Below are 14656 nucleotides of genomic sequence, written 5' to 3' on the forward strand. Positions count from 1 at the left end.
TCTCGCTCGTTCATGTAGGTAGGTGCACACACTCTACCCCCAACTAGTGAGAAACATGGTCCTCAATGAATCGAACAAAAGAAACAAAGTGCATAGAAATAAGCAAGCAAAACAAAAAATAAATCAACATGAAATATAAAATATAAAATCAAAGCAAAACAACAAATAAGAAAAACAAAATGCAAGTAAAGAAAGCTGTAAATGGTGAAAAGATCAAAAAACTTTCCTGGAATCTTGCACAAGCAAGATCTCTTCGTGTGGATCAAAGACCTTCAGAAATGGCTTTAGACGTTGTCCATTAACAGTGAAGCTATTTCCATTCTTCGGTTGACAATGTCTACCACCCCGTGAGGATGAACCTTCTTTATAATGTACGGCCCCTTCCATCAAAATTTCGGCTTCCTGGGAAAAAAATGCAGTCTTGAATTGTAGAGGAGCACTTTGTGATCAGGGACAAGATGTTTGTCATGGATCTTCTTGTCATGCAAGGCCTTCATTCGCTCCTTCGCCAAGTGGGATTTATAGTAGGCCTCTCTCTTTATTTCTTCAAGCTCTGAAATCACTTCAACAGCATGCACCTCTGATTCGTCGCAATCACCAGGCATCTTGCAAGTATTGAATACATTTATTTCCAATGTCATATTCTCGAATGTGAGTTTCAGCATTCCACTTCGACAATTTATCAGTGTATTGGAGGTAGAAAGGAATGGGCGCCCAAAGATGACAAGCGCCTGGTAAATAGTAGTGGTTGGCTGCTGCATATCAAGAACTACAAAATCTACTGGGTAGTAAAATTTGTCCACCTGTACCAACACATTCTCAACAATACCCCTCGGCATCTTAACTAATCTGTCAGCTAACTGTAGCTTGATAGAGGTCTTTTTTAGCTCACCTAATCCCAACTGCTCATACACTGAGAACGGTAGCAAGTTCACACTACTCCCCAAATCAAGTAGAGCTCTCCCAATGCATGACTCACCAATCATAATGAAAATGTGGGGAGAGCCGGGATCTCCAAACTTCTGAGGAGTCTCGCTCAATATCAATGCGCTGACTTGCTTCGTTGGGAAAACTTTCTTCTTTACATTCAACTTCCTTTTCACTGTGCACAAATCCTTTACAAATTTTGCATATGAAGGAACTTGTTGTATGGCATCCAAGAGTGGAATATTAATCTTTACTTGCTTGAAGATCTCCTGAATCTCGGTGTGGTATTTATTCTTTTGGCTAGATGCCAATTTCTGAGGATAGGGAACCACAGGTTGGTACCCCCTACTAGTTTTAGCATCTGCACTCATAGGCTTCTTCGACTCTGGTCTCACTACCTCTGGTTCTTTTTCAGCTTCATCAGTCTCTGTTACATCTTCAGGTGTAGGAGCAACTACCTGTTTGTCAATGGTCATCTCTGGTTGGGGAACTTCCTTTCCACTTCTCAAAGTAAGAACGGCCTTCGCTGTCTCAAAAACCTTCCCTAAGACATTATGCACTTGCTGTTGTTGTTTTCGATATACTTGAGGATTAGGCTGAGGCTGTGATGGGAATTTCCCTTTCTCTAGAGTGCTCAATGTCGTGCTCATCTTATTGATGGTGCCCCGCAAGTCATTTATGACCTGAGTGTTCTGATTGTTTGTAGTGACCTGAATCTGCATAAATTGTTAAAGTGTATTAACCATTTGTGCCATACTATCATCTAGAGACTTCTTCGCAGATGATTGAGGCTGAGATTCTGTGCAGCTACATAAGGCTAAAATCCTGGAGATGCTACAAAAGGATAGCTCTGAGAACTCTGATATGGCTAATACTGGTGCTGAGGAGCAGCCTGATGAAATGGCTGCTGGGAAGGTGGTGGAGACCGGCCAGGCTGATCATACCTCCATGAGAAGTTTGGGTGATTCCTCCACCCCGGATTATATGTATTGGATAAAGGCTGATTTTGTGCTTTATTTATCCAGTTCGTTGATTTTGTATGCTCAGAACCACTCTCCTGAAATACTGGCATGATTGGGCAATCTTGGGTCTTGTGGTTTGAATTAGCTCATATAGAGCATGTCTTTACTGTTTTCACGGCCTTCACATTTTCATCTCCATGACCTCTAATTTTCTAGTCAATGCAGCTATTCGGGCTTGAACGTCAGTGTCCTCCTTAAGCTCATATCTGCCCCCACCAGCAATAGCCCTTAGTGGCTGTGCTATCAATGAAACTCAATCAGTGCGAGTATTCCATTGTTGTGCGCTCTCAGCAAGATAGTCAAAAAATGACAATGTTTCATTAGGTTCCTTACTAAAGAATTCTCCATTGCACATTGTTTGAACAAACTGCTTGTATTGTAGAGTGAGACCAGTGTAAAAATAATTTATCAACTTCCAGGATTCAAAACTGTGATGCGGACAGATGTTCACCAAATCGTTAAACCTTTCCCAACTGGCCTGAAAGGTCTCATCAGATGTCTAATTGAACTGGCTGATCTGCTCTTGCAAATACTGAATTCTTTGAAAAGGAAAATTTTTTTGTAAGAACTCACGCTACATATTAGACCAATTAGAGATAGAATTAGGCCTCAAAGAATTAAACCAAATGTTCGCTTTATCCTTTAAAGAGAAAGGAAATAAACGAAGTTTAATAAATTCATCAATAGTGGCTCTATTGATAAAAATAGTACAGGCCAACTCAAAATCTATCAAGTGCTGATAAGGACTCTCAGAATTCATCTCGTGGAATTGAGGTATCAATGACATCATGCCATGCTTAATAGAAAAATTAGGTGCACCATCAGGTAAAATAATGCATGATGGTGTAGTGGTGCGAGTGGGCTGCAAATAATCCCCAAGAGTGCGTGGTGCAGGTGCAGCCATGGTTTGTTCAATTTCAATGTCCCCGTCTGTAGAAAAAATAGAAGAGCTATCTATCTCTGGACTGTGTATACTACTCTTAGTGCTTGATGTAACTCTAACCAACATATTTGAATTGTCCCTCATCCATAACATGAAACATCAGTCCAAATAGTATAAGTAAGGTTCAAGTAACTGAGTAATAGGTGACAAGTGAAACATGTAATCAGAGATAAGATAGTGATAGAAAAATAAATAAAAATAAAAATAAAAATAACGAGTTTAAATTTACGTCAAGCAACTAGTCCCCGGCAACAGCGCAAAATAACTCACTCAAAAATGAGTAGTACAAAGGCTATCCGAAGTACAAGAGGATGTCGCGTAATAATTAGAAATAAATTCCTAGATCGTCTCCTCAGGATAAATTACTTAAAATCAAACTTGTTTAAAATGGTGAAAATATTTAAAAAGAGAAAATAAAAATGATGGTATGTAAAATGAATGGAAGAGTGCAACAAGAATGAAAAGGGCACTAGTTATGGACTAGATTCATATCTTTGGATTTTTGAGTGTCGAAATGAAATATAAAAGACTAACATATTGAAATTAACAATCAAAGAATCAACTAAATTAAACAATCTTAATTAATTTGAAAATTAACAATAAAACTGAAATTATTTAAGTCCTAATTAAACTTTAATCAATCTAATTTGCAATGGAACTAAGAGATTAATAAAACTAAACTAAGAATTAAACTAGATTAGAAAATAATTGACAAAATACGAACTGAAAATTGAAAAACCCCAAAATCAAGATTCTAGGGTTCATCCTTGTATTCAAATCACAAATTCTCAAAATTAATCCATAGCAATTGTAATCAATGTTCAATGAAATATTAAAAGAGTAAGAAAAATAGCGACATTAAGCAAAATAAATGGCAAATAAATTGCCCAAATTTCTAAGCCAAAAATCTCAAAATTACTCCATAAATTTTAAACTAAATTAAATAAATAGTAAAGGGTGAAAAGAGCAAGCCAAATGAATGGAGATAGAGGTGGTAGGCAATGGAGGAGGCGGCTGGAGTGGCAATTAAACCCTAGAAGAGTTCTTCAAATGCACGGCCTTACTCTGCAAAAGTCTCCAATTTCGTGCTAATAATATGTTTAAATAGGACAGGAAAGAAACCCTAATGTCTTCGTATTCTAGCACAAAAAATCGCTTAAATTTTAGGACTCAATTTGGCAACCACGTACGCGCTTTAGGAGTTTGTAGCCCTTTAAGATAGCTTTCCAACGCATTAAAAATTATATCAATCCAATATTTGAACGGAAAATTATGATTAAATTTCTAAATTGTGTCCATTCTATCTCCTAATGAATTTTGGACTCTGATCCGAATTATTCTCAAACTCCATCATTATCCTTATTTGAAGAGTCCTACACTCATTGAAAGTTCTTAGGTTGTTCCAACGTCTTGCCCACTTGAAAGTCCTTTGAATTTGAAATTCCTTTGAATTTGAAATTAGAAATAAAATAATAGAAATTAGAAATAAAATAAAATAAAATAAGAATAATAAAATATCAAAAATATGTTGTGCATGTGAATGAATATTGTCCAATTAAATCACAAGTTATAAAATTAAGCATAAATCATGCTATTAACCAATTTAAATCACAACTCGGATTTATTCATCTTAACCATTTTTTTTTTTATCTAAAACCAATAATAATGTAATGAAATAAATAACATATATTGGTTCTAAATGTATAAAATATGTAATAATTCAGCTCAATCAGTACTCAAGGGCTAGATGCTAGTAGAGGAATCTCCAAGTCGGTGAGTCTTATCCCCCATGCAATCTGCACCCATATAGGGGTTGCGTCCAGGAGAGTCTACTTGCGAATCGGGCCGAGGGGCCTATTTATTTTGGGTTGGACCTTCTTTTCTTATTCTCTTAATTGTTCCTCACAGACCCACTAAAATGGGGAAAAACTTCTTACAGGTGACAAGTTGTTGACAAAATTTAATGGTATCGTTATACTTAGAATAAAGAACAGAAGTTTTGAAATTATTTTATAAATGGCAGCTCACAGCCTCACCCGCTTTTCAGACAAAAATATTTAAATATAGTCTCCTTCCAACTTTCCATTCTTCCAAACAAAGTTCTTAAAGGATGCCGAAGTCGTGACATGGCCGATGGGAAATCTTTTTTTCAATAGCTTTGTGAACGTGCATGATGATTTATTAAATATTTTTTAAACTCCTTTTGTATTGGAAGTTGAGCATTTGCTGTGTTTGTTTTGCAGGGTGAGGATTTTCAATTTTGATTGGTGTCAAAGCTAGTTTGTCTCTTAGGCTTGAGTCTGTAGAGATTGTAACAATGACAGAAGATATTATGCAACGTTGGGAATCACTAAAGCTGACAGAAGAAGAACAAGAGGAGATCATCCTCTCAGATGATGCAATCTTATCATCAAATATCAAAATGAAACATTGTCTCATTGCAATGATATTTACTGATAGAACTACAAACAGAGAAGCTTTTAAATCGACCATGGCTAAGGTATGGAACATTGAGGGCTGGATCACTTTCAAAGAGCTCAGTATAAACCAGTTCCATTTGGAATTTTAACTTTACTCAAATAAACAAAAAGTGGTGTAGGGGAGGCCATGGTCTTTTGACTGTCATCTCATCTGCATGAAACAGTTCGAAGGTGTGTTATCTCCTTTAGAGGTGCAGTTCCATACCAACCCTTTCTAGATTCAGATACACAACCTTCCATTTGCAGGAATGAATAAGGATATTGGAGTCCTAGTTGGCTCTGGCTTGGGGAAAGTCCTTGAGGTTGAGGTTGATATTGAGGGGTATGGCTAAGGCAGTTTCTTAATAATCAAAGTTGAAGTTAACATTACCAAGCCCCTCCTAAGAGGTCGTTTTCTCAAGTTTATTGATAAACAATACTGGCTTTCTTTTAAGTATGAACGACTTCCCATGTTTTGTTTCAAATGTGATCGATTTATGCACGGGAAAGGGAGCTTCTCAGAGATGTCACCAGAGTCTCAAGCAAAGGACCAGTATGGCTAATGGTTACAAGCAAGCTCATTCTCTTCAAAAGGGGTCTTCCTGAAGAAGTACGGTGGCTCCGTGGAGCATGAGAACCATGGCTCCTCCTGGAGATGGAACCCATAGGAGGAGGGAGGCAACAACCTTAGATTTGGGGAGTCCACATCACAAACAATTAACGAGGCACCCATCCTGGTTAATACTGTAGGAATTAAGGGTGTCAACTCAACCCATGATAATGGTTTTTTTAACAAAGGAAGGACATGTGAATTCTGTTGATTGCACTCCTCCTACTCTCAGAGATCTTGTGATTTGCTCCTTTCTAGATTCTTTGCCCAAAACCATTACAGTCTTCCCAAGGACTTTGCTAAGTTTCCCAATCAGATATGTCCTTTGCATCCTATATCTCCTTCTATTGCGGGTGAGGATATGTTGATATATGAAGACTTTACTTTTAATAACCCCCCAAAGTCAAACCAGCTGGGTGATCCTACTGAGCATAACCTCGAAAACAAGGAGAATACCTCTAACAAGCTTGTGAGAAGCAAATCCTAGAACAGAAAGGCAAGAGGGCAACTCTATGCTCTCTCAGATGTAACAAACAATATTAGTGATCCTCCTTTTGTGACAAACGTTAAGAGGACAAACCAAGTGTAGTCATGGTAAAATGGAAAGACTTAGAGTTAAATTGGAATATGACAACTGTTTTTGTGTTGAAAGTAGAGCAGGAGTGGGGTGTTGGCATTACTGTGGAACACTACAACTGTTGTTGAGGTGCTAACCTACACCAACTGGCACATATCTGCTATGTTAAAACTCCATTTAGAATCATTAAGATGCCAAATCACTGGATTTTATGGACACCCCAAAACTGCTAAAAGACATGAGAGCTGGAACTTGTTAAAGGTTTTCAAACCTGGTGATAATATCCATTGGCTTTGCTTTGCTGATTTTAATGAAATGACCCATCAAAGGGAGAAATATGGGGCCTCCAACAGGCCATACAGGCAACTGGTTCAGTTCAAGGATGCACTATCCTTCTGTGGTCTATAGGATCTAGGTTTTAGTGGTGACAATACACATGGACAAATAATAGGGAAGGGAGTCAATTCACAAAAGAAAGACAAGACAGGGCTTGGTGGCAACACTCCATGGATTAACAACTTTGCCAATCATTCAATGTCTCACTTAACTTGTTCTCAATCAGACCACAAACCTATTCTAGTCCACACAAATGGTTAGCTCTCTATGGGAAAAAAGAGAGGATATTCAGGTTCGAATCTACTTGGAGCAAACAGGAGGATTGTGGGGGCCTCATCAAAAGTGCTTGGGAATCTTCAGCCAGCAAACCAAGCAGCTTACAAAGAACCCTGCAAGGTCTTAAATTCTGTTAGAAGAATTGAAGGCCTGGAGCAGGATCAAACATAGGGACCAAGGGAGACTCCTCAAAGAAAAAACTGAACAGCTTAACCTCCTGCAAGAAACAAATCAAGGCAACTTACATGAAGAGATTAAGAATGTTCAACAAGAGTTCAATTCCCTTATGACTACTAAAACTTTAAAGTGGCAACAAAGAGCAAAACATGCTTGGTTGAAGGATGGAGATCGAAACATTTAGTATTTCCACAAATGTGCAAGCCAAAGAAAGAATACCAACACAATCAGTAGGACACAATCACCTTTAGGCCAAGAAACTCAGGATCCTCAGGTAATCTGCCATGTGTTCCAAAAATTTTTCAAGGACCTTTTCTCAACCTCTCAACCAGCTGGTATAAAGGAATGTCTGACCCCAATGAAGCAGGTTGTTACAGAGGAATTGAACTCTACTCTATCAACAGCTTTCACTGCAGTAGAGATCAAGGAGGCGATATTCAATATGAACCCTCTAGGCTCCCCTGGGCCTGATGGTGTCCCTGCATTGTTTTTTCAAGAATATTGGGACACAATGGGAACTCGTGTATGTGAGGCAACCTTAGAGGTCCTAAATGGTGGTAAGTGGGATGGAAAACTCAATGAAACCTTCATAGTTCTCATCCCTAAGAAGCTAAATCCATCCATTGTCACTAATTTCAGACCAATAAGTTTATGCAATGTCCTTTACAAAATCATTGCTAAAACTTTGGCAAATAGGCTTAAAACAATCTTACCAGATATAATTTCCCCTACCCAGACATAATTTGTTCCAGGGAGACTCATCACTAATAATGTCGTTGTTGCCTTTGAATCCTTACACACACACTATGAAGGCTAGATTAAAAGGGAAGGATGGATAAATGACTCTGAAACTAAACATGAGCAAAGCCTATGACAAGATAGAGTGAAACTTTTTGAAATCTGTCATGAAGAAAATGGGATTTTTAGCAACCTGGATAGACCTCATCATGAAATATGTTATCATAGTGACCTATTCTCTCATTATAAATGGAGTGCCACAACCTTTCTTTTGTCTAACTCGAGGCATTAGGCAAGAGGATCCCCTCTCCCCTTACCTTTTCATTATGAGCACAAAAGCTCTAAGTTGCCTCATCAACAAAGCTAAACAGACTGGTTTGATCACAAGTTTACCAATTCGAAAACATCATTTGCACATTAATCACCTATTTTTTGTAGATGACTCCCTATTATTTTGCAAAACAAACTCCATAGAATGGAGTCAACTTTATCACCTACTGGGCACCTAAGAGAGAGCATCAGGGCAGAGACTTAACAAGGAAAAGACTTACATCTTCTTCATCACAAACACTAGAGAACAAACAAGAGAGATTGTCACAAGCATTTCTGGAATTAGAGGGACCAACTCCTATGAGAAGTACTTAGACCAACTCTAGTTGGTAGGTCGAGGTCTTAGTCTTTCAAAGGTATCCTAGGCAAAGTGCAATCTAAATTGAGTAGTTGGAAGACTAAACTACTTTCACAAGGAGGAAATGAGATATTAATTAAAGCAGTAATCAGGCTATCCCAACTTATAGCATGGGGCTTTTCAAATTGCCAAAACAGTTGCTACATGATCTTAACAAGCTAGTCAGGTCCTTCTGGTGTGGTCAACAACCTCAAGAACACAAGATACACTGGGTAGCATGGAAATAGATAAGCAAATCCAAGAAAACAGGAGGATTGGGTCTAAGGGATTTTGAAAACTTCAATTGTGCTCTCCTAGCAAAGCAGTGTTGGAGAATCATCTCCTCTCCAAACTCTCTTGCTGCCAGGATCTTAAAAGAGAAATATTTTAAGAAAGAAAATCACTCAAATATTATTTCCAAATTTTTATGGCTTAATAAATTCTCAATATATTCTTTTTGATAAGTACATAATACATTAGTAAATTAGTAATACTAATATACATTAGTATATAATGTATATTAATTATAATTTTCATTTTATGGTCTAATACTAATAGTCTAATACTATATTACTATTAGTAATATACTTTAAGTCTATATATAAATTAGTATATAAATCACTATACTAAATAATTACATATGAAATAATAATATAGTAATACTAATACTATTAGTAATTTAGTATTAGTATACTAACATTAATATACTATCACTATAGTCTATCAATAATATAGTTATAATAAATTAAACTCGCTATAACTAATACTAATATATAGACTAATACGAATAGTTTAATATAGATTATAGTTATACGTATAATAATAGTCTAATATAGTTATACTAAATCACTATAACTAATACGAATATATAGCTATACTAATAGCTAATAGTCTAATATAGACTATAGTTATACTAATATAGTTATACTAAATCACTATAACTAATACTGATATATAGATATACTAATAGTCTAATATTAATACCATCATATATAGTGTAATATATTATATAGCTATAACTAATTCTAACATATATACTAATACTAATAGTCTAATATAGATTATATTTGTATCAAATCACTATAATTAATACTAATATATAATTATATTAATAGCCAAGCTACTTCTCAACAGACTCTTGGGAAAAAGAAAAGAAAACCCTTCCATTTCTCTCTAAACCCTCCCGCAAACTTCAGATCGGCTAGAGGGGTTGGGAGCTTAGGCTCCTTCCCTCCCGCTCTCTGTTTTTCTTCTTGTGTAGTATTTAGCTCTTGTTTTTTTTTTTTTAGGCCAAATAAAGGGAGAATCACCGATCGTGACCTTTCGGTACCCAATAGCCAACACGCGCCACATTAGGAGGTTGTCCAGCCGCCGATCTACATGTCCACCAAATGCGGCCCCAACCGGAGTGGAGCGTAGCCCCCACGCGCGGGACGAAAACTCTGGAACTCGTCAGCGCGTGTCCCTCACGCGCCACCAAGGAGCTCTTTGCCGTTGCAATGCGTGGCTGCTCCCGAACTGGCGACTCTGGATCTTCCAGGATCAACCGTTGGTTTTCTCTTCTGTAGCCTTGTTGTGCATTATTTTTTCATTTTTACAGTGTTTTCTTAATGTAACTTATTTATGTCCTGTCTTTATTTTCAAGAAAACAAAAAATCTAAAAATGTTGTCCCTTCGGACTTAGGTTCGAAAGGTGTTGTCCCCCCTCTGCTTAGGCGGTGATGTTGGTGTTGGTTTCTCCATATTCCGTCTAGTTGGATATGGAGTTTTGTTATTTGGTTACTGCAAACTCTGTCGTAGACAGAGTTGTGCTATTTCTTGGACTTCGGTCTTTAGAGATTAGCTGTCTGGACTAGATTACGTCAGTCACGAAAGTGTACTGAAAAACTACTAATGTTTATAATTGACTTGTTATTTTAAGTCAACTTTGTATGTCCTCATTGAATGAATGGAATGAGATCCGTTGTTATAAAAAAAAAATTAAAAAGAAAAAAACTATATTAAAGGCCTAATATTAATATTATTATATCGTCTAATATCTTATATAGCTATAACTGATACTAATATAGCTATACTAATAATCTAATATTAAAACTTAATTCTTCTTTATTAATATTTACAAATTTATAAAAACCTTTTTTCTTTTTAGATCAGGTACCATGTGGAATGCACCTTTCACTAGTACATTAATATATATTAATATGTATATATTACAAAGTAAAAACAAGTCCAGCGGGCCAGAAAGCCCAGTGGACTCACAAAAGCCCAGCAGCCCAAGGCCCCTAAACAAAGCAACGGCGCCGTTTCCTCTCCAAAACCCCTAAAAATGCCCCTCCTCACGTCTCTCTGTCTACCTCTCCCTCGATTCTTCTGTATTCGTTCTGCCGCAACCTTCCTCAATAGTTATAGTCCCTCTCTACTTCGTCTCTCACGCAGGCTGCAGCCTGCCATGCACAGACCCTCGGCCTCACCTCACTCTCGCCGTCGAACCTCCCCTCCCGCTGCGCTGCCCTCTGAGCCTCTCATCTCTCACTGAGTCACGACTCACACAGCTCCTCACGCAGCCGACAGCCCCTCTCTCACATCTCTCTTCTGTCTTCGATTCCTCACGGTAATTTTTCTCCATTATTTTTTTCATTTCACTTGTTTAAGTTATTTGAAATTACTTTGAAACCTGATACGAATCATTAGGGTTTTGTGAATGTGTTTGTGATTGTGTTTGTGATTGTGTTTGTGAAATTACTTTGAAATCTGGTAGATGGTATTTGTGTTATTAGGGTTGTTGAATCCGAAATTTAGGATTTTTGTGATTGTGTTCGTGTAATTGTGTGTAATTGTAATTTGTAATCTGTGTAATTTGTAATTTGTAATTGGAATTTTTGTGATTGTGTTTGTGTAATTTTGTGATTGTAATTTAGGATTTTGAATCCGAAAACTAGTAGATGGTATTTACTAATCTGTGTAATCGTGTTTTATTTTTGTAATTGTGCAACTTGTAATTATGTTTTATAATTTTATTTTTGTAATTTGTAATTGTGTATAAAATTTGCCATGTATCATATAATCAATTGTGTATTAAATCAATTTGCCATATTTGTAATCTGCCATAGTTATCATGTATCTGCCATAGTTAACATGTATCTGCCATATAATCAATTGTGTATCATATGAACATGTATCATAGGCTTATAGCAGCTTTATAGTTTGTATTGTTTTCCAGCACAGTTTTAATAAAAGCAGCTTTATAGCTTGTATTGTTTTAACGCACAGTTTTTAGAAATTTACATTTTATTAAAATAGGAAAACCGGACTGAACTGGACCGGAATCGGTAAAACATGAAGTACCGGTTTAGGGGGGTAACTGGTGTGTAATCGGTTTTAAAAAATGTAAAACTGGTGTTACCGGTTCGGTCCTAGATTTTGTCCAAAACTGGACCAAACCGGACCCGTTACACCCCCATCTACTGTCATGAGTGGCCTCTCTCAATGGGAAGCTCCTCCTCGAGGCAAACTGAAGCTAAATTGAGAAGCTGCCCTCTACAAAACCAATTGCAAGGTAGGGGTTGGGGCTGTTATCCGAGATTGGGAAGGAAAGGTGAGAGCTACTTTGAGAATGAACCATGTCCTCTTCCCTGATCCTTTGCTAGCAGAAGCTTTCGCAGCTTTTCAAGCCTCTTTGTTCTGCAAGACACTAGGGTGGCAGGATTTGATCATGGAGAAGGTGATTCTTTGCAAGTAGTTAACTGCCTCAAAGCCACAACAGATAGAGACTCATATGTTGGCGTACGGATCAGGGACACAAAATCTACTTTAGACTCTTTTACAACTTGGACTGTGAGGCTTACTGTGAGAGCTTGTAATTCTATAGCTCATGCCTTGTGTCAAGATGCTCTTAAGCATCAGTAATAGTATCTTGTATGTTGATTCTATTCCTCTTTGTATCCAAACTTTGATTTAAGTTGATGTGGATACAGGATACTTTCAAAAAAAAAAACATTTCCACCATGGGTTTTATGATTGCTGTAAAATGGCATATGCAATCACTCTAGTCTGACACTTTCTATTGGGCCTTGTAATTCGAATGGATTTTGATTATTTATTATTGATTTTATTTGTCTCTTACTGTTAAAAAAAATATCATTTCCATCTTCAACATATAATAATTTTTTGGGTCGTAAAAGAATATTCAACATAAAATATTAATACTATTATCTAGTCACAATACCCCTCAATCCTTTAGTCTCAAGTTTTTCGGCCAATCTTTCAGTTAATGAAAATGGAGAGAGTCATCTAATCATTACAATTTTTTTAAATTTTTAAATAAAATATAATAAATAATTTAATTTTAAATTTTTATTTTATCTCATTTTATTGTGTAACCAAATGAGGCCTACAAAATAACTATTTTGTGCTTAAAGTCCTAGGAAATGATTTGCAATTTATTATATATCTTGAACTTTTTTGAATAAATGTGATTTTACATTGTACAATAAGAAGGAGAATGAACTATTGAAAAGAGAGAATGAGATGCGAAAGAAGGAGAATAAACTCCGAAGAGAGAGGAAGATGTACAAAAAGAATACCAATTGAATAGGCCGGATCTTGAAGAACTTCAAAGGCAAAAAAAGCCAATATTAGGCTTGCTCGTCTACTACTTTGTGCATTGGGGTGTGTCTATAATTATTATTCGCTATTTGTACTTTCTGTTTCGAGCTATGTAACTTTGACAATGTAATCAAGTTTTGGTATTGTATAACCGATAACGACTGCAATTCTTTGACTTTTTATGGTAAAGTGTAAATTGAATAATGGAAAATGCTACTTTTCCAGCTGGTAGCTCTCACTATTTACTTTTATTTAATAATTAAGTAAGTATTTTTTAATAATGATGTAAATTTTTTTTTATAAAAAATATTTAAAAGTATTAAAAAAATACATGTAAAAAAATACAAATAAAAAAAAAAAAAAAAAAAAACACATGCACACACAATGAACTAATGAGAGTTCCCAACAGGAGTTTTCAGCGGTAGCTATAGAGCCAACCTTAAATTGTTAGATTTTGTTATGCTGTATGCAACGAGGGCAAGACTCACTTTTTATGACATAGTGCATCTTGGAAGATGGAATAAGATTTTACATATACTAGTAAGGGCAACGTGCCTAGTTGACAATTTTTGTAATGTCTCAAATTTTAAACTATAAATAGACGTGTCTATATTTTTAAATTTTTCCCTATGTTTACAACACATATCATATACACTACATGCAAAATATCTACAACTATAAAACAATTATTTACAACTATATACAAATATTTTTTAAGTATATATTGTCTTACTTTTTGAATTTTGTGACCTCGAGATATTTTTAACTCAGTATATTTTTCTCTTTTCTTCTGGCGAATCTCTTATTTCTTCTCCTCCGATTGAGCAGCATACCAATTTCTTTTTATGGCTTTTTGTTCAGATTCTTAAAACGTTTTTTTTTTATAGAAAGATTTATATAAAAGTTAATAAAGATGGTATTTATAAAATTTAAATGTAATTGTTTATCTAATAATATCGTCTTACCAGTAGGCATTTCTTATGAAAAATTAGGGATTCCGCACCAATTTGAGAGACTAATAAAAAATAAACAACAAAACACGCAGATTTACATGCCTATGTATGAAAATATAACACAAAACAATATAAGAACTATTTATATTTAAAGCACAAGAAAGAAACATTCAATTTCAAAAAAATCCCTACACATTACATTAAATTAACTAATATAACATTAAATTATTTTTAGATAAAAGGTTAAATTCACATATAAAAAATATGAAATTATTATAATCAGTAATTACAAGTTCATATGTTTGTTAAATATGACATATGAATAAATAGAATAAATATTACAAAATAAATAGAATAAGCATTTTT

General features: G+C 35.7%; 1 protein-coding gene and 1 long non-coding RNA gene across 2 annotated transcripts; one reads left to right on the forward strand and one right to left on the reverse strand.

Moving 5' to 3' along the window:
• Positions 1 to 213: 213 nt before the first annotated feature.
• LOC109020774 lies at positions 214 to 1649 on the reverse strand. The gene is made up of 4 exons (XM_035688745.1): positions 1182 to 1649; positions 804 to 1115; positions 564 to 755; positions 214 to 402 (listed from the first exon to the last, which is right to left on the reverse strand). The coding sequence occupies exons 1-4, from the start codon at positions 1647 to 1649 to the stop codon at positions 214 to 216; spliced, it is 1161 nt and encodes a 386-aa protein (XP_035544638.1).
• Positions 1650 to 11072: 9423 nt separating this feature from the next.
• LOC118347894 lies at positions 11073 to 12854 on the forward strand. Its single transcript, XR_004801042.1, has 2 exons — positions 11073 to 11343; positions 12033 to 12854. It is a non-coding gene; the product is annotated as an uncharacterized LOC118347894 (long non-coding RNA).
• Positions 12855 to 14656: the final 1802 nt, after the last annotated feature.

This window comes from Juglans regia, chromosome 3 (genome assembly GCF_001411555.2).
Source record: "Juglans regia cultivar Chandler chromosome 3, Walnut 2.0, whole genome shotgun sequence".
Lineage (NCBI taxonomy): Eukaryota > Viridiplantae > Streptophyta > Magnoliopsida > Fagales > Juglandaceae > Juglans > Juglans regia.